This window comes from Blennius ocellaris (assembly GCF_963422515.1).
Source record: "Blennius ocellaris genome assembly, chromosome: 5".
Taxonomy (NCBI): Eukaryota; Metazoa; Chordata; class Actinopteri; order Blenniiformes; family Blenniidae; genus Blennius; species Blennius ocellaris.
The window spans coordinates 28,926,019-28,945,806 of NC_137654.1; the positions used below are offsets into that span (position 1 = coordinate 28,926,019).

The following is a 19,788-nucleotide window of genomic DNA, read 5'->3' on the forward strand; positions in this document are numbered from 1 at the left end:
GCGTATAAAAACACTCCGGTGACGGACGGCCGACATTGTTTCAAAACGCCGCCTGGTTCCGGCGACCTGCAGGAACGAATCCCCGGCCGTCGTCCTCACGGCGTCTCGGGTTCGCCGCCACGTCCGGTTTCCCTCCCCGCAGTCTCTCCGTGTTGGATAAGAAGTATGACTCCTCCGGGGGAAAAAAAGTGGACTTTTCTTTTCACAGCAGATCGCAGCCGCTCTGCTGGCCTACTTTGGACGAGCCACATGAATTATGATTTTAGCCTTTGCCTCTGAGCGCTCAGACTGTGGCTGGAGGTTCCTGTGCACAAAACACACGGATACAAACATTGTACACACGGAGACATTATGTTTCCTTTTTAGAGGCCAACTGTCCAAAGTGTTTTCATTATCTCTCTCTCTCTCTCTCCCTCTCCCTCTCTCCCTCTCTCCCTCTCTCCCTCTCTCCCTCCCTCCCTCCTGCGGGCAGACAGAGCGACAGCCACCTTTTTGCATGATTGACACCCCGGGCCGAGGCGTTTCTCTTTTGCTATATGTGTTTCCATACCTCCAGCACGAACAGCTGCGTTTCATACGGCCACGCGGGGGATTATGTGACTTACCGCACCATTGTCTGGTTCTGAGAAACTTATGACCGGTTCGACATGCATCCTGACGTCATGCAAGCGCGAGCTGCCGAGACGTCGTCGGTCTTTCTCGTCTCCGGCGGGACGGATTTGGATAACCAAATAACCAAATCCTCGGAGAAGAGTCTCCCAGGGAGCAGCGATCGACCGGCCGGCCGAGAGGAGAGCAAAGTCAAAAGGCTGAACGAGGCACGTGCTGGTGGCAGTCGGAGGAAAAACCTGTTTCTTCGGCAGATTGTTATGGGGTCAACGAACGCGGGACTAATGGAAACATACTGATCCCTCAGCTTAACGTGCACATGGGGTGGGGGGGTGGGTGGGTGGGACCAACCAATCAATGAAATGTCACAGGCATGACTGAGGCATGTATAATGTATTTAGGCCAGAACATTTGCGTTATGCAAGAAAAACCTGAAAGCAGCCGTACAACAAGCCACTTAACCTTCACGCTATGATTTATGGCGGCGCGGAAACGCTTCCTGTTTCAATGACACGAAAACAAAACAAAGATGCTGAGTCTCCAATATATATATAATTCCAGCATGCTATAATACATTAGAGATACGCAATTATTCTTTCCGTGTATGAATTTAATGGCAGATTTTATAAGCCGACACTCTCGTCTTGCTGCTGTGAACATACTTCAGTAAGCAGACACCCTGTAGTGAAGTGTGATATCCAGTCCTCACTGGTGTCCACTGTACACATGTTGTGTGTTCTTACACACACACTCACGGCAATCGTGAGGTGTTGCGTGTGATCTGTGTGTGTGTGTGTGTGTGCAGCTATCAGGTGGTGAGAACCCATCAGCAGGTACTTTGGGACCCAAACAACTGAGTGACAAGAATAATAGATGTACCCCACCCCTCCTCACCCCCCTCCCTCTCTCTTGTTTTATTATTTTTTAACCGGACCACACCCCTCCTCACAGAAGGACAACGAGCTTGTGACTCATTCACTTATTGGATTACAACCAGAGGCAACGAGGCAAAACCCAGATGAGTTCCGTCGGCGCTGGGTGGGAGAAATTAGGATTCGACGATAAGAGAAAACGTCGCTCTTAAAACACAGCTGGGCGATAAGGGGAATAATCTCCAGGCTAATAATAGGCATGTGAGTCGGGATGAGGAAGTGCAGGCTTCTAATAACAGCCCATGGTTTACTAACTTCTTGGCTCCGCGCAAAAGTAAATAAAGGGATTTAAGGCCGGACAGTCATGGCAGCCGGCCAACATATATATATATATATATATATATATAAGTGGTGTTAAATGTTGATCTGCACACCCCCGGGCTTTTAAGGGCAGTTTCGCTCTGGATCCCGTTGACTTTGGGGCCGATCAGAGTTGCACTAACCAAACCAACCGTCTGGTTATTCTCACGGCTACTCAGTTGAGACGGCGACGGCGTGCATGAGGCCGACCGGGGGAGCGCTGTAATAACATGTTCGCTATCTCTGTACAAACAGGCGACACCTTCAGTGTAAAGCGCTTTACGCGAACCGTGCATTTATTGTCGTCGCAGATTGTCGATGATCTTTAACATGAGAAGCTGGTTAGAGTTGACGAGTCTCAGCATTTTTAGGTATTTATGTCGACTTTTATGGCGTGTTTTCTCATGTTTTTGTATTTTAATCATGTAATTATTACCATAAGAAAACACTATAACCGTTAATAATAGTGAGAGCAGGTCATCCTGTGCCTCGCAGCCTGAAAACTTAAAAAAACAAGGTATTCTTTAACATCCGAAATGTCCAAATCTCATCATGTACGTCGAGTCTTTCGAGTCTCCAGCGCGGAAAACGGTTTGAGAAGTGCTGGCGAGGTGATGGAGGCGTCGTAGAGAGGAGGTCAGGACAAAGAGCGCTGCACAGTAGCAGTTCCTGGTGTTGTTTTTGTTATTCTTCTTTTTTTTTCCAAGTGCGTACCGAAAGCACAAACACCTGCGCTTTCATAATCATGAAACGCTTCTTCTGTGTTCGCCTCCTTCGCTCCGTCACGTGACCTCTCCTGGAGGCGGCAGGAAAACATGTTTAAATGCGTGAGTTTTGGTATCGGCTCATCCGTGAGGCTCCTCCGCTGCTCAACCAGTTCCTGTGATGGTCTCGATGCAGTCGGAGGCCAAGGAGGACGACGCAGTGAAACCGAAAACTGAGCTGTTGTATGTTTTTATTGGAAGAAACTCATGTTTTTTTTTGCTTGTTTGTTTTTTTTTGGGGGGGGGGAGCCTGACTTTCCTTCACATAAACACTCACCAACAATCTGGATTGAACCCGAATCGTGCGCCGTGTTGTTGTTTTAGTCATGCGCTCCTCTTTTTAGATTGGCCTCCTAATCTTCAGGCTACATTCATCAACCAGAAGCGAAGCCGTGACCCCCCCCCCCGGGGTGCATGATGGACATTAAATTGTTCTCCGACAGCAGCCGATACGGGAGTTCCTGAAAGTCTGAACTCCGTCGCTCGGGTTGGGTTGACGATGATGATGCCGCGGAGCCCAGACAAAAGATAATGTGGCTGGTTTGGCTGGTTGGTTAAGCTAATTAACCAGATTTGTGCTCCTTCAGCTGCCGCGCTGTAATTGCAGCTGCGAGGGCGTGAGTGGGCAGGAAGTGAAGGGTGAGCGAGGACACAGCTGGGAGGAGGAGGAGGAGGAGGAGGAGGAGGAAGGGTGCTCCTTTGCTCCCTCTGTCCATCCAGCCAAACACTGACCCCCCCCCACCAACACCAGTACCGTCCAGCAGCCAAGACCGCCGACAAACCGCCGCTAACATGCTCCAAACGGAGCTTTTATTAATGCGCGAGAACTCGGCCAGAAAGTAGAAGAACACAAAACCAGTTGTTTTATTACTAATGATACGACCCATTGTACTGGTCCTCCCGCGAGCAGCGCGTCGTTGTTAGACAGAGCGACGTCTTCTATTGTCATCACGAGCAACTTGCACAACAAAGGATCACATTCATGGTTAAAAACTGGGAAAAGGAAGAAATAAGTGAGACTGGAAGAGAGGAACGAACTGAAACAGTTAATTAATATACGGCTCCAGAGCTGCATCTTTCACTTTAATACATGATTGTGATTATATGTCTTCAGTCTCGAATGTCCTTGATCTGTATCAGCATTTTAGATGCAGGCCCTTAAAAACATTTGTTAATAACATCCAGATCAGGGGTCTGCAGCCTGTGGCTCTTTTTTCGTTTTTTAGTGGCTCCCTGAAGCGTTCACTGTGTTATACCTAAATATATATTTTGTATTTTGTATTTTGCATTTTGTATTTTGTATTTTTATTTATTTATTTATTTATTTAATTATTTTTTTACTTTTTCCTTTTTTCCTTTTTACATTTTATATTATTTTATTTTATTAAATAAAATTTGTAATTTTATTTTATTTAATTTTATTTTATTTTCACATCATTTTTAAAAGGGTTTTTATTTCTTGTATTAATAAAAAAGCCTTTTAAAAAAAAAAAAAGAAAAAAAGGTCCAATGACTAAAATGGGGGGAAAAAATGGTAAAATACTGGAAAAGAAGGATGAAGCCGTTGACATCAGGTATAAAAACTCAACCAAAACTCAAATTTGTGATTGAAACTTCATAAATGCTTATGCGTTTCAAAATCACTATATATACCAGAAGTTAATGGCTCTTCTAGTCTCATTTTAAAATTCTAGCATGTTGTACTTGACAAATTAGATTTGTCAACTCGTGGTTGATTTCCAATCTATTTACAGGAAGTAAAAAAGACTGTCGGTATGATTTGGTAATTTGTTGATTTCGAACTACTCATCAGTGGCTGTACATCGTCCTCAGTCTGACGTTAATAACATGTGAAACATCTCTGCGGTTCTCAGAGGTACAAAAAAGACAAACAATAAACGCCAGAACAGCTTTAAAGTTGTTTTGCGGTTCAAGTAGCTTCAAGTTCAAATCAGCCTCAAGTAACAGAATTGTGACTTTCCAGCTTTTAGCTTCCAGTCTTTTTTTTTTTTTTTTTTCTCTCAGAAAACAAAGCAACAGTAACGAGAAATCCTTTCCTTCCTTTTCCTTTAAGGAGCTCCATAGTGCAAAGTGAAACCTGAAATGTCCCTCATAATGTCCCTCATAATGTCCCTCATAAAGTCCCTCATAATCTCAGTGATGGAAGCTGGTGGTTGCAGTTTGTTTGCTCTGTAACTCCTGAGATCGCTGGAAGACTTTCCTCATGCATGCATTAATTTGGGAACTTAGTATTTTTTATATATTATTCTTATTATTTTTCCCTGACAGATGTGCGGCCGGAGTCCAGCTCTATTTAGCCGCGTGGAATTTGTTTCAGCGTTTCACAAAGATTCCTCCGTGGCCTCACTCGGTCGCCTGAGACCAATTTTGGTTTGGCTGAAGTCATGACAAAGAAAAAAAACCACAAAAAAAAAAAAACAACATAGCCCTGATTCCAGATGGCAGCCGCCCAACATGGCAACGACGGACACCCCAGCCCTCCTCTTAACATTTATCTTTATAAGGAATAACTTCTCTCTCTCTCTCTGCAGTAATTACACATTACAGTAAGCCCGAGTTAGAGCGGCACCAGAGTCTCATGCTATTGTCTATTTTTACTGCTGCGGCACCACATGTTATCTTTTCCGGCTGCGATCAGCAGTGTGTGACTGGGCTTTGACGTTCATCTCCGCAAGACATTTTAAAAAGCTCCAGATGCCTATCAAAGGTCATTTGCTGCAGAGTAAAGTCCCCATGTCAACAGCAGTCGCTGTCCCAGGAGCTTGTGTGTGTGTACGTGTGTGTGTGTACGTGTGTGTGTGCGTGTGTTGACTTATGGGATGTAACGGCTTGTGGCCTTTCAGAGTTTAAGCTTTTTTGCAGAGCCGAGTGTTTGTGGAATATCTGAACTCGAAACACCGATCGGGCCGCCGACGCCTTTCACATCAGCAACGGTGGCTTTTAAATCTGTGGCTGCGCGAGACACACGAGTCGCGCTACGTGTGCATCTGCAGCTTTTCGCCGCTCAAACTCTTCCGACACGCGTGTGACCGAGGAGCAGATTTTTCCCATGAAGCGTCTCTGTGTGAGACACCGGCGCGGCGTCGGCTGTGACATTAGCCATCGGGCCGGCCGTTGTTGTTGGTCAGTCCCCCCCCCCCCCCCCCCCGGCTGAATGGATAATGACCTTGCTGTCAAAACCCGATACGTGCAAATGCACATTCCAGCGTGCTCGTGCTTGAGGGAATTTGTCCGGTGGGATATTATTAAAGGCCGAATGGATTTTAGGAGCGCGTTTGCCAAGTGGAAATCTTTTCCATCCCCGTCTTCCATTTGTTCTCTCGCATGCTACCCCCTTTGCTTTTCTTTATAAACCGTGAGCCGCACCTTATAAGCCAATGTTTGGACTCCTTTTAACTTCGCCGCCAAGAGGTCCCCCCCCCCCCCCCCCCCCCCGGCTTAAAGTAAATGTTGAGCCAGGTTCGTCTTTTCTGCGTTTGCGTGAAGGATCACCGGGAGACAGAAGTGGAGGAGTCTTAAGAGTCCAGATTACTGGATATATAAGTACCGCGACACCCTGCTAACGGCGGCTCTGTTTGGAGTCGGGCGGCGGCGGCGACGACGCAGCAACAGATACGACACGCGTCTGGATCAAAGAGCTGCCTGTGCTAAAGAAGCCACACACACACACACACACACACACACACACACAAATACTTCACACCTCAGATTTATTCAAAGCCCCCGGCGAATGCTACTGCCTCTAATCTCAAGACCGTGTGGTGACTAAGCGTATAACTTGGCATTAACACAAGCTTTGTTCATCATGTTTCACCACTTTAGCTGCGCTTGTTCACAGCCACCGGGCCGTCGAGGCGTCTTTCACGACACGGGTCCATGCAGTGCTCACCTGAACGTGGACGTACCTGTCGGGGGGGGGGGGGGGTCATCATCCAGCTTCAGGACAGACTGCAAACACATTTGCCTTTGCAAATAAATGAGCGTGTGTGTGTGTGCACTGTGGGGTCTTCCTAGGCTGAAGTAAAGCTCTTGATTAGGTAATCTATTACCTGGATTGAAGAACGGGAGTGCTGAGTGGAATAGAAGCACCGTACCGGTCGGAGGAGGCGGTCCTGTATTTCAGAACCGTCTCTTTGGGACGTTGATGAATTCATCACTAAGTGAGCGATGGCACAAATCTAATGTTGTACTTTGGAGAACAAGTGGGTCTTTTTTACGTTGGTCTCCACGTCTGATCGTAATGGAAGACGTATAAAGACGGTGGCTGAGTGACGCTGCGTCTGTCCTCCGTCTCCGGGGGAGGGGGGGGGTTTGACGTCCACTCACTTCACCTCAGGTGTGTTTGCTTCTGCACCTGTGAGCCGCTGCGCCGCCTTAATCTGCTTCAGCCGTTTGGTTTTCAGGTTGAACGGGAGACTTTAAGCGCCACGGCTCCTCGTCCAGAGCGGAAGAGTGGAATTTGCCTGCCTCCGTCCGTCCTGCGGAGACGGTGTTCGGTTTCAAGCGCCGGCTGTTAGATTATCTTTGCCTTGTTGTGAAAACAAACGGTACGTTCTTGTGTAGACAGTGTAAACCTGCTGCCGGGGCCGCGCTACAAGCCCTCCCATCGCCCTCCATCGCCCTCGCGGTTTTCGGGCTGTGGTTTTTTTTTTTTGTTGTCTTCTTCCAGTCAGAGTTTCAAGCAGTTTTTTCCACACTTATCATTCACATCCCTCAAAGTATGTGGGTGTGCAGATAATCTAGCCTCCATCTTCAGTTGTGCATCCATCCTCTTGATAAACACAAACACACACACTCCACTCTGGTTTGGCCACATACCAGGCATGGCTCGTACATCCTGGTACCAGTCATGAGATATTTCTGGTCTCGGGGGTTAATGTTGTGAGCGAGACGGGGTTGAAGCTCGGCGCTTATGCGTGTTCTGTGCCTGCATGTCTTTTTCTCATTATTGATGATATCATCTTCAGAGGAAGCAACTCTCTGCTCCGGTCAGAGGTCAAGTGACTTTCCCAGGCTGGAGTGTGTGTGTGTGTGTGTGTGTGTGTGTGTGTGTGTGTGTGTGTGTGTGTGTGTGTGTGTGTGTGTGTGTGTGTGTGTGTGTGTGTGTGTGTGTGTGTGCGTGTGCGTGTGCGTGTGCGCGTGCGCGTGTGCGTTTTGGAGTGAAGGGGGAAGTCCACCACGAAAGGCGCAGTTTGTGATGTTCAGTTTTGGCTGTGCAGTTAAATAACTAACAGACTCACACTCACGCACACGCACACACACACGCACACACACACTCCAGCAGCACGGAGGAATGCCTGAAGGGCCGCTGACCCCACCAAGCTAACTGTACACCGTAGCTAAACTTAATTCACTCAAGCCGCAGATAATGTTCTACAGATTGTGAACATTCTCCGAGTTGTTCCGCCAGCGGAGCTCACGACACACGAGTATACACAAGGAAGTTTTATTAATGGCCGCCGCGCTCTGTCTGGAGCTGTGCAGCTCCATTAGTAGTGGCATGAACGTCATCTGCTTTGTGCTACTGTAAAAAAAAAAAAAAGAAGAAGCTTCAGTCCAAACAACAGACGGCCTCTTTTAATAGCTTATATCATCTGTTGCTCGTCGTGTAAATCTCCACCTTATTCCCCGGCTCTTATAGAGTCTTAAGAGACTTGGCGTGACTTTGATTACATGTTGCACCGCGGCGAGGAAACGTCGTCTTGCGACGTGGCCGAGCTCATTGTCTCTAACCAGATCTCATCTAATGGGCCGAGGAATGTTTCCCCTCGCAGTCACTTTGTGTGACAGCGAGTCTTATCGGTTTGGCTCGGTGACCTGACCCGGGTCAGGCAGAGTTCATCGTCTTCTCTGTGCATACTCCCCCCCCACCCCCCCCCCCCCCCCCCCCCACACACACACACACACTTTTCTGACATGTGTCATGTGTGTTTTCAGATAAATGCCAACGTGCTGATCTTCCTCTGCACGAACATGATCGGGATCTGCACCCACTACCCCGCCGAGGTGTCCCAGAGACAAGCCTTCCAGGAGACCCGGGGATACATTCAGGCCCGGCTGCACCTGCAGCGGGAGAACCAGCAGCAGGTACTACGACCACGACCACGACGGCGACGGCAGAGTCCAGGCAAAGCGCGAGTGCAAACGCGAAGGACAACAACAAATGGGCGTCTCCGTTTTCCCGCCTAATTTGTTTGTCTCCGTTTTCAAGGTCAACAATATGTTGAGGAGTGAAACGCGCGTCTCCCCTCTATTTGACTAACTCGTTCCCACGCACCAGCCAGCGAGGCAGAGTGACTCACCGAACAGTCAAACAGTGGAAAATGATGAAAATGAATGGACTCACTCCCTCTTATTATTTCTCTTTCTTTTTTTTTTATTTCTCCCTCTGCTCATTCTCATATTCTCTCTCTCTCTCTCTCTCTCTTCCTTTCTCTCTGCCTCCGTCTCTCTCACAGGAGCGCTTACTGCTGTCAGTGCTGCCGAGGCACGTTGCCATGGAGATGAAGGCTGATATTAATGCCAAGAAGGAAGATATGATGTTCCACAAGATCTACATCCAAAAACACGACAACGTCAGGTAAACGACGACAGTCGGACACACGAGTGGTTTTTATGCTCAACATTTCTAATACTTTCATGCAGCTTCATTTCTGGTCACATCTTATAATATCCTTCGTTTCAGGGTTTTTTTCAAGGTGAAGTCTGTGTCAGTATTCTGGTCTTGATCTAGAACGAGCAGCAGAAACAAGTTCGGTTTCATTCGGTCTCTCTGTGGCGGCTGGTCTGTGTTTTTTCATCTTTTCTACTCTCCTGTTCTTTCAGGTTTTCATTGGTTGTGTCCACCTGAGCCTCGAATACTCCCCGACTTTCCTCTGTTCGTTTACACGCCGACGATTTTGAGTAAAAAAACGCGAAACTTTTGTTTTGCGTGCTGGGTTTAACTTTAGCGCTGCTCCCGACGTCGCAGTAAATAGTTCTTCTATCGTAGTGTTTTTCAACCACTGTGCCACGGCACACTGGTGTTTCCGCGAGATCTAGTCAGGTGTGCCGTGGGAAATTATCCAATTTCAAAATTTTTTCTAAAAAAACATTTGCTCTCACAGCCGCTGTCAGCTGTGAGAGCAGTGTGTTGCAGAGTAATCATATATAAATACTCTTCACCACTAGGTGGCAGCACAGAACTTTGCCGGTGAAATCGAAACCGAAAGACTTCAGTCTGGTTAATCTTCACCTCCTGCTACCATCTTGCATCAAAGTACTGTGTCAGTGACAGTGATGGAGAAGTTTTTGAAAAGGAAGAATGTGAACCAGGGTCTCAGCTCTTCATCCATCAGGTCCAGGTTTCACACTGAGTCAGTAAAAGTAAAAAAAAGAAATTGGGAAATACTTTTTGTCTGTATTTACTTGATTCCTGTTGAGAAAACTTTCATGAGAATGACTTTATATTGTTAATAGAGGCTACAGAGTTTAAAACTTTAACATTTTCGGGTGGTGGTGTGCCTCGAGATTTTTCCAAAGAAAAAAGTGTGCCTTGGCTCAAAAAAGGTTGAAAAACACTGTTCTGTCGTATTGTTCTCTGCTGCATGTGTTTGTGGTTTCATTACGGAAACAAAACGACAGCACCCACTCGTAGCCCGGCAAGCTAACGGCGTAACGTTCATTTCTGCCGTTGCAGTGGTATACTGACGCGTAAACGTGAAACGAAAACACAAATTCAAGGAGTTTTCACTGGAAACGTTGTCGTGTAAATGGAGTAAAAAAACTTGGTCTTATATTGAATGTTGAGGCTGAATTATTCCCGTGAAAGAAATTTCACCATGTTGCCACATCACAGCTGCTTTAATCTACAACCAATAGAAATGCGGCAGAAAAAAGTGGGTGATAGACTCAAACAATTGACTGGCTGGGACTCGTCCACACTGTGTCTTAACCTTCATATCAAACCTGTTCTGTGTACATAAACCTCACTGATTTATGGTTATCTTTACTGATTCAGCGTGCCTGGATGAAGTTTCTGTTCCTGCGTACTGAGTGTTGCAGTCGCCACCTGATTCAGTGGAGATTTGGCAACATGCAGTTAAACAGTGCAGCGGGTGATACACGTGAAAGCTTTCGTTTGGACTCTTAGTTCTCACGTTATCGTGCTGCTTTTGGTTTTGAATGGTGGCGTCGGCGTCGGGGGGCCCTCCCTCCTTCCACCCTGACGCTCGTACTTGCCTCCTTTCGCTGTCACGGCGAACATCGGTGGCCTTGACCTCACTCCACTGACGGATGTGTCGGTTACAGAGTCACTCTAACAGCTATTTCCCTGACAGCATGTATTATGCATGTTGTTGCTTATTGACACTGACAGCACCGGCTGCAGTAACGATATTGACTTCGGCACACTGCTGCGCTTTCTGGCGGCAAATGGAAGCCGGCAGAGCTCAGGTGTGTTTGGCCTCGTGTCTCGACCGGTCTCCAGTGGATCTGAGTGGGTTTTTTTTTTTTTTTTACTCAGTACAGACGGTCGTCTTTAGCCCCGAACGGTGCGGTTCAGTCGCGCTTCACGGTGAAACGAGGTTGCAGCAGGAATGCATTGTCAGAGGTGACCCACATAAGGCGCAGGTGATGTACTTAGTGGAACAATCAGTGGCAACGCCGCGGCTCCGTGGAGGTGTAAACTTACAGTCCGCAGCCTGAATGCAACACAAGACTAGAAACCTGCCGTCTTTGTGCCACGGCGGCTTCGGGGCAGTTGTGCACAAAACAGCCGCAAATCATCGACTTTGGGTAAATTAAGGCTCCGTGTCCTTCAGGCAGATGTCCCTTTAGCAATTTAATCTGTAAAATTAACAATTTTGATGGATTTATCCATAAAGATAACTTTCTAATGTCAGTCCAGTGCAGTGACGATACACTTTGCGGCGCGTAGGATATTGTTAATTCTGCTGTACATACAAGACACACAGTGGAAAAATTTGTGTTGCTGCGGACATATGTCACCAAAAATTAAATGACGAGAGAATATAGACAGATTATGTCGCCCAAAATAGAATAAAAAATAAGAAACCGAGAATTATAGGCAAGAAAAAGATCCAATCCGGTGCAGCCTCAGAGTAAGCTGTATGGATTGTGTATAAGAGGATTATTTTTCATCACTCTGAATTATGAACAAGACCTTCTGCTTATTTTGATGACTCCCCATCATTTTCATAAAGTTGTTTCGGGAACTTGCCCGCCGAGGTCAAACTCCGTCTCTCGTCCACTCACTCCGAAGTGCCACTAAACGCGAGGGGGAGAGAACATGTTTGCTCATAAGTTGTCCAGCACTTTCATATTTGGACGAGTGCATCATGGCTTCACACTCTCCAGATCTCCAGATGACCTCACGGGACGCACAGCGCCATCTGTCGCCCCTCGGTAGGAAGTCGCGTCTGTGCTGTTGTTGATCCTCGCCTCTCATTACTATCAAAAGTTAGCAATGAAAGGCATGCAGACAGGGGGGGGGGGGTGTTCTCAGAGGGAGGGGCTGGAGGAGGTGACCTACATCGGTTAAGTTGATGAGAGCCAGAGCTGAACAAATGCCTGTGTCCCCCCCTCCCTCCCTTCCTCCCTCCATCCCTCCCTCCCTCATGGCAGCTGGACAGTGGAGGAGCAGGGAGGTGTTGGACCGTGGCGACTGACCCTGTACTTTATTGATTGATCCCCCTTCTCTGTCTCCTTTTGTGCCCCCCCCCCCACCCCCCCACCTCCCCGCAGCATCCTGTTTGCGGACATCGAGGGCTTCACCAGCCTGGCGTCCCAGTGCACGGCCCAGGAGCTGGTCATGACGCTGAACGAGCTGTTCGCCCGCTTCGACAAGCTGGCCTCGGTGAGCCCCGCCACGTCGTCTTTATGTAACGCCGCAGCGTGCAGCCTTCACTTCTGTTAGTGCGACAAAAGCCGACGTGAAGGCACTTCGCCGGGGTGGGTGGACTACTCGAGGATTGTGTAACACGCCAATTAGACTCGGGACAATTGGAGGCTGACGTGTCATCGAAATTATGCATCTGTGCGGCACAAGCGTGAGAAATGGAAATGAAGGTTTTACCTCTGTTTGTTTCTGCGTCGTCGTGTGCGTTCGACGCGCAGGAGAACCACTGCCTGCGCATCAAGATCCTCGGGGACTGTTACTACTGCGTGTCTGGGCTGCCCGAGCCCCGCGCTGACCACGCCCACTGCTGCGTGGAGATGGGCGTGGACATGATCGAGGCCATCTCGTGAGTGGCATCTCGCACACGACAAGTAAAGGCTCCGTCACTGCAGACACTGGTTCTTTGACAGCAGTGTGTGTGTGTGTGTGTGTGTGTGTGTGTGTGTGTGTGTGTGTGTGTGTGTGTGTGTGTGTGTGTGTGTGTGTGTGTGTGTGTGTGTGTGTGTGTGTGTGTGTGTGTGTGTGTGTGTGTGTGTGTGTGTGTGTGTGTGTCTCCAGGCTGGTGAGAGAGGTGACGGGCGTCAACGTGAACATGCGGGTGGGCATTCACAGCGGGCGCGTTCACTGCGGGGTGCTCGGCCTCCGCAAGTGGCAGTTCGACGTCTGGTCCAACGACGTGACGCTCGCCAACCAAATGGAGGCCGGGGGAAAGGCTGGGTGAGTCGTCCCCCCCCCCCCCCCCCCCACACACACACACACACACACACACCCTCACCCCCCCACCTGCTGCTTACTGAGGGCAGTCTGTAACTCCTGCACACTGTGCTTTGTGTGTGTGTGTGTGTGTGTGTGTGTGTGTGTGTGTGTGTGTGTGTGTGTGTGTGTGTGTGTGTGTGTGTGTGTGTGTGTGTGTGTGTGTGTGTGTGTGTGTGTGTGTGTGTGTGTGTGTGTGTGTGTGTGTGTGTGTGTGTGTGTGTGCGTGTAGACGAATCCACATCACTGAAGCCACGCTGAAGTATCTGAACGGGGACTACGAGGTGGAGCCGGGTTTCGGGGGGGAGAGGAACGCTTACCTGAAGGAGAACAATATCGAAACCTTCTTGGTGCTGGGCTGCAGCCAGAAGAGGGTTAGTGCATGGTCAACACACACACACACACACACACACACACACACACACACACACACACACACACACACACGCTCCTGAAAATCACACTGGTGCCATATTTGACACACACAGTATAATGGATTATCACGTGGCACTGAAGGCCTGGTTTCTCAAAGCGGTGCACCCTGCTGGGATCTCTTCACTTGCAGAAGGAGGAGAAGGCCCTGATGGCCAAGATGCAGCGGGTGCGGGCCAATTCTGCGGAGGGACTGATGCCCCGGTGGGTTCCCGACAGGTCCTTCTCCAGAACCAAGGAGTCTAAAGTCTACAAGAAGATGGTGAGATGAGGCGCAGTGCTGCTCCTCAACTTTTCCCCTGTTGATCTCTTCACACGCAACTCAAACCATAAATATGATAAAGAGTTTGTCGCCCCGGAAAGTCAAATGAATCTGAATGTTTTTTTTCCACACGACGTAGTATTTAACTTCGACAGTCAAGTTTATGGACCGAGCGCCTCTATTAGTGTGTTTAACAGATAAACAGTGTGAAGCACTTTGGCAGAAAAGTGCTATCTATATTTCTGAAATTCATTCATTCATCCCGCAGTGATAGGATCTGAGTTATCAAAATCTGGAGTTGGTTATATTTTTTTGTCAGGATAGTAAAGGACAAATGCGAATCTCATTTATTAGTCAGTTTCCTGCTTTAATTTGGCCAAAAATATCACAAAACTACATGAAACACAGACAAATCAATTCATTCTCAAGTATTATGTTTAAATTGAATTAAAAAGTAAACCAAAATTAACCCAGATAATCCCACCGGCATGTAATTCTATTGTAACCCAGTCCATTCATTAAAAAAAAAAAAAAAACAGGTACAAGAGCAGTGGCACCAAGCGTTCTTTCCCCCACAGGTTCCCTCTGACGTCGTCTTATAGAGAACAAGCACAGCCCAGTCTGGTGCATCCAGAAGTAAACGCCGTCCCGATAAACTCACCTGCACTTCAGCGACGACTGTTTTCACGTGTTTTCAAGGTCTCGCCTCCGAGAGACTTCCGCTCCATATGGACGCATCCGACGGCCCTAATTCAAATGAATGAGTTGTTATTCGCTCCGACCGCGTTTGATTACAACTCATTAATCTGAATCAGGAGCGGTGGACATCTAAAAAGAGAGAACCGGGATCGTTGGCCGTTACTGTTAATGTGGTCACATGATGAACATGCAGCCTCACAGAGCTCCGCACCGCGGGGGGGGGGGGCGTCACGTCAGGGTTCATGTGAACTGATGCGGCTGCAGATGTTTCCTTTCTCACTTTCTCTGTGTGTAAAAGTGTAATCCCACCCCCTCCTCCCTTCTTTTCCCTCCCCTCCTCCTTTTGTCCTTTTTCCATCTCAGAGGGTTTGAGCCCCCGGGGGCAAAGGGGCTGTAATTTGAAGCCTGCGAGCATTAATTAAAACATCAGTCTGGCTCACAGGGATTAGCTGTGCAGATGTCTGGGTCTCTGTCTATTCTGCATTCGTACTGTGGCCACATGATGATCTCTTTTGTGTGTGTGTGTGTGTGTGTGTGTGTGTGTGTGTGTGTGTGTGTGTGTGTGTGTGTGTGTGTGTGTGTGTGTGTGTGTGTGTGTGTGTGTGTGTGTGTGTGTGTGTGTGTGTGTGTGTGTGTGTGTGTGTGTGTGTGTGTGTGTGTGTGTGTGTGTGTGTGTGTGTGTGTGTGTGTGTGACTTCCACAGGGCATCGACGCAGCGTCCAGTAAAGAGAAGTGAGTGTCCGTTGCTCCGCCTTTTTTGTCATTCGTTGGTCCACCGCCAACCGGTCAAAGCAAGTCGGATCCTCCGCCGCATTAATTCACACATCAGCCACCGACTCATGCGTCCACGCTGACCGACTCCCCCCCCCCCGGGACGGGACGCAGACGCTTGACCCTGTCGTTCCGTGTGCCTCGCAGCCGCTGCGCGCAGGAGACGCTGAACCCCGAGGACGAGGTGGACGAGTTCCTGGGCCGGGCCATCGACGCTCGCAGCATCGACCAGCTGAGGAAAGATCACGTCAAGAAGTTCCTGCTCACCTTCCAGACCGCCGACCTGGAGAAGAAGGTCCCACACATATATATACATATATCAATCAATCAAATTGTATTTGTATAGCCCTTTACAATAACCCAGTGGTACCCAAAGTGCTTTACAACAAAGCTATAAAAACGATGCATAAAACACAGGTGCGGCGGTGCTGCGGGTTGGTGGAAGCCTTCCAGAAATTCATAAAAACAGAGCATACAGAATAAATACACTGCCCTAGACAGAGTTAAAAGCTGTTTATATCTCCACCTTGGAATGTCTAGAAGAAGCCGACCTGAAGAAGGCAGGGCCCCGCCAGGGTCACTAGAGTTAAGATATCAGACAGGGAAGGAGGGACCCAGGCCATTGAAGACATTAAAAAAACAAACAACAGAAGTTTAAAATCGATTCTGAAACGAACTGGAAGGCAGTGGAGAGACGACGGCACAGGGGTGACGTGTTCACGTCTGGATGAGTTTGTAAGAAACCTGGCAGCGGCGTTCTGCGCTAGCTGAAGACGTGAGATGAAAGACTGGCTGAGGCCGACATGAAGGGCGTGACAGTCGTCCAGTAGGGAGCTAATAAAAGCAGGTATTGCCTTCTCAAGATCCTGTTGATTCAGAAACGGCTTCACTTTGGCCAGGAGACGGAGCTGATAAAAAAGCTGATATATGTGGTCAATATATATATATATATATCAAGATATATGATATGATATGTGCCACCTTGACTTTTCTCCCGGATCTTCTGGTTTTTAGTACTCCAAGAAGGTGGACGACCGCTTCGGGGGCTACGTGGCCTGCACGCTTCTCGTCTTCTGTTTCATCGCTTTAATCCAGAAAATCGTTTTTCCAAAGTGAGTCGCTCCCCCCCCCCCCCCCGCCCCCTCCCCCGACAAGCCGGCCCGTGATCAGTTTACGACGGGGCTCCGTGGGACTCGCGACCTCCCTGACGAGGCCTGTTTTTCTCTCCCACAGCACAGACCTGATGCTCGGCCTCTACGTCTCCGTCTTCGTCATCCTGGCCAACATCCTCTTCGTCTGCGCCATCTACTCCTGCGTCAAAGTAAGAGAAACGCCACACCATTTCACCTCTTCCCGTCTCTCGTCGCGGCGCTGACTCTCGTGCCGTCCGCCCGCTTGCAGCTCTTCCCGGCCGCCCTGCAGACGGTCACCAGGAAGATCGTCCAGTCGCGGGCGAACAGCACGCTGGTGGGCGTCTTCGCCATCCTCCTCGTCTTCGTCTCGTCTTTCGCCAACATGGTGAGGCTCCGGCAACAAGTTCCTGACGTTTAAATACGGTCACATCTGCTTTGAATTAACACCAATGTCTTTTCATCTGGACGTAGATTTCGACTTCTTTTTATCTACATTTGCTCATTAAAGTGTGTTTTGATTGATTTTTATTATTATTCGTCTGAGAAATGTGCACATATTTTCTGGAGGTAACCGGAATGCCTGCTTCTTCCACTGCAATTTAAACGAGGAATATTAGTCTTCGGCACGCCGTTCCTCTATTGTAAAGCAGGTGATTTATAATAACAAGCTGTGTTAGGATGACTCACACTTTGAATAAAGGAGGTAACGGTGGATCTGCCTCATTTTGGATCAAATAGTTCAATAGAATATTTTGTTTTGTTAAAACAGACTTATAATGGAGGTTGTAGTTACTTCCTGTGGACACTCCTGTAATAAGAAGCGGGCCTGATGATATTTACTTTAAACAAAGTCCAGTTTGCTGAAGGAGGGCGTCATAATTTGTGGGAAATCTTGTTTATTTTCACAGCCGTAGTTTCCCCGTGTGCATCAGCGCCACGCCACCTTCTCTTGTACGTGCAGTGACACACCGACCGGTCCGGGTTTGACTCTCGTGCTTTTCTTAGAGCCGCGTGACTCGATTTCACGTTCTGTGTGAAAATGCGCCGCGCCAGTGAACTCAAATTAGACGATTCAGATTTCAAGTGGTGTTTTTTCAGTGCAACAGCTGATTTCTGTGTGTCTGAACTGACATTACCTGTTCTATTAACACGATTTCTACTTTTAAAAAAAGGTGTATATAATGTCTTTTGTTTTGTTTTAGGAGCATCGACATGATGTGATGAAGCCTTTAAGTAACACGTCGTACCTTAAAACTCATCGCCAGACGTTTGTCTGAACCTGGCTGGTGCTTATTTCCTGTGAAATGAGAGAATCCATAACTTGACAGTCTTGACACCACCGGCAGCGAACAAAAGAAGGGACACGTGCATTATCTGTATTATATGTTATAATATTATTATATTCTGAATTTCCCCAATCGGGGATGAATAAAGTCCTTATCTGTCTATTTGTACAGCACATTTAACACAACAGACAAGTGCTTCGTAATTAAAAAGAATAATAAAACAGTCGGTGAGTAAAAAACAAAAGCAGGGTAAAAACAATGCCAGCGACGACATTTGCGTCTTGAGTCGACACTTTAGAGCCTCAAGAGAACGAGTGGTTCTCATGGAAAGAGGAAAACGATTCACTTTTTAAGCCTGGGTCTTGGAAAATCAAAGACCATGTGATTTTGCTGACCTCGGCGATAAAACAGGAGCGTGAACGTGTTTTGGGAGTCGATTAAGGGAGAACATGCAGTCCCAAGACTGACCAGACTGACCAGGAAACGTCTATACACTTAAAAAGTCTAAAGGCTCTGCTGTCATTGAAGGATTTCTAGAACATATGAACGTCTTGTTTCCTGGTGCCCCACCCCCCCCCCCCCCCCCCCCACTGACCACACTTTGCTCTCCTGCCAGTTCACCTGCAGCAGGGAGGACCTGAGGGCCTGCGTGGCCAGAGAGCTGAACACCAGCGAGTCGGTGACCCTCTGCCTGCTGCACAACCTGACCCGGCAGGCGGCGGACGGCCTGACGCTGTGCGAGGGCGAGGTGGAGCCCTGCCATTTCCCCGAGGTCAGTCTCCCGCCACCCTTTTTTTTTTTTTTTTTTTTTTTTTTCCCGCCACCGCGTTGCGTCGTCTGTTTACCGTTTGCTCTCGCGGAGCGCAGGTGCGTGTCGGCGTGCTCCCGTTTCCCCTCTCCCCCCTGAGCGGCCGGAGAGTACATTGGAGTTTTCACCTTGAACCTTCCTCCCCCTCCTCCCCCCCCTCCCCTCCCCCTACTGTCTCCTCCTCCGTGCCGCAGTATTTCAGCTACAGCGTTCTGCTGACCCTGCTGGCCTCCTCTGTGTTCCTCCACATCAGCAGCATCGGGAAGCTGGCTCTGATGCTCTTCATCCAGCTCACCTTCCTGCTGCTGGTGGAGTGGCCTCAGGTGGCCCTGTTCGACAACGCCGACCTGCTGGTCACGGCCAACACCCTGTGAGTACACGCACACACACACACACACACCTCCTGCCCCGACACGCCGCGGTGTCGAAGTTTATTCACATCGACCTACTTTTTAAAAAAAAATTTACGATAAGGCTTACAGTAGGTTATAAAAGACCTACTTTTCTCCTAATTTTTTTTTTTTATTCTCTCCTACAGGCAATTATCACCTGTTAACGAGTCCCTGCAACAGTGAGTGCTTGTGTTTTTCGTATGACTTCATTTCCAGTGACCCAAATCTGTTTTTTTTCTGCCCCTGATCTCTCCTGTTTGTTTTTGTTTTTTTTCCCCCATACTCAGTTTAAATGCAACCGCTGAACAGTGGTAGGTACTCCTCGCTTGCATTCCTTCGCGGGTTGGATGGTGACGCCCCCCCGGGGTCCTGACTTGGTGTTTCTCCCTCACAGCCTGGAGGACGTGCCGAAGGTCTACCTCAAGGTCATGACTCCCATTATCCTGACGGTGTTCGTCCTGGCGCTCTACCTGCACGGCCAGCAGGTGGAGTCGACGGCACGCCTCGACTTCCTCTGGAAACTGCAGGTAAATGACTGGAGCGGCCGCCTGCTGAGCAGTTACGGGAAATAGTTGAAGGGGGAGGAGGAGGGGGGGGACGTCATGAGAAAGACTTTATGTGAAGTAGAACAATGAGTTTCTTTTCTCTGAGGATAAACTGTTTGGGTTTACGCTCCGACTGGAGCTGCTTCTAACTTTCGTTTCTCCAGTTTTTCCACCAGAAAAGCT

At 48.5% G+C, this 19,788-nt stretch overlaps 1 protein-coding gene across 1 annotated transcript in view; it reads left to right on the forward strand.

Moving 5' to 3' along the window:
- LOC308130390 (adenylate cyclase type 6-like) overlaps nucleotides 1-19,788 on the forward strand; it is a 33,739-nt gene that overhangs the window by 10,015 nt on the left and 3,936 nt on the right. The window contains 17 exon segments of the mRNA XM_080496748.1: nucleotides 8,564-8,713; nucleotides 9,085-9,206; nucleotides 12,371-12,482; nucleotides 12,743-12,870; nucleotides 13,083-13,241; nucleotides 13,510-13,651; nucleotides 13,843-13,971; nucleotides 15,374-15,402; nucleotides 15,589-15,736; nucleotides 16,456-16,553; nucleotides 16,675-16,762; nucleotides 16,843-16,959; nucleotides 18,477-18,632; nucleotides 18,863-19,038; nucleotides 19,207-19,239; nucleotides 19,348-19,371; nucleotides 19,455-19,587. Coding sequence (XP_080352874.1) covers nucleotides 8,564-8,713; nucleotides 9,085-9,206; nucleotides 12,371-12,482; nucleotides 12,743-12,870; nucleotides 13,083-13,241; nucleotides 13,510-13,651; nucleotides 13,843-13,971; nucleotides 15,374-15,402; nucleotides 15,589-15,736; nucleotides 16,456-16,553; nucleotides 16,675-16,762; nucleotides 16,843-16,959; nucleotides 18,477-18,632; nucleotides 18,863-19,038; nucleotides 19,207-19,239; nucleotides 19,348-19,371; nucleotides 19,455-19,587 — 1,944 coding nt within the window.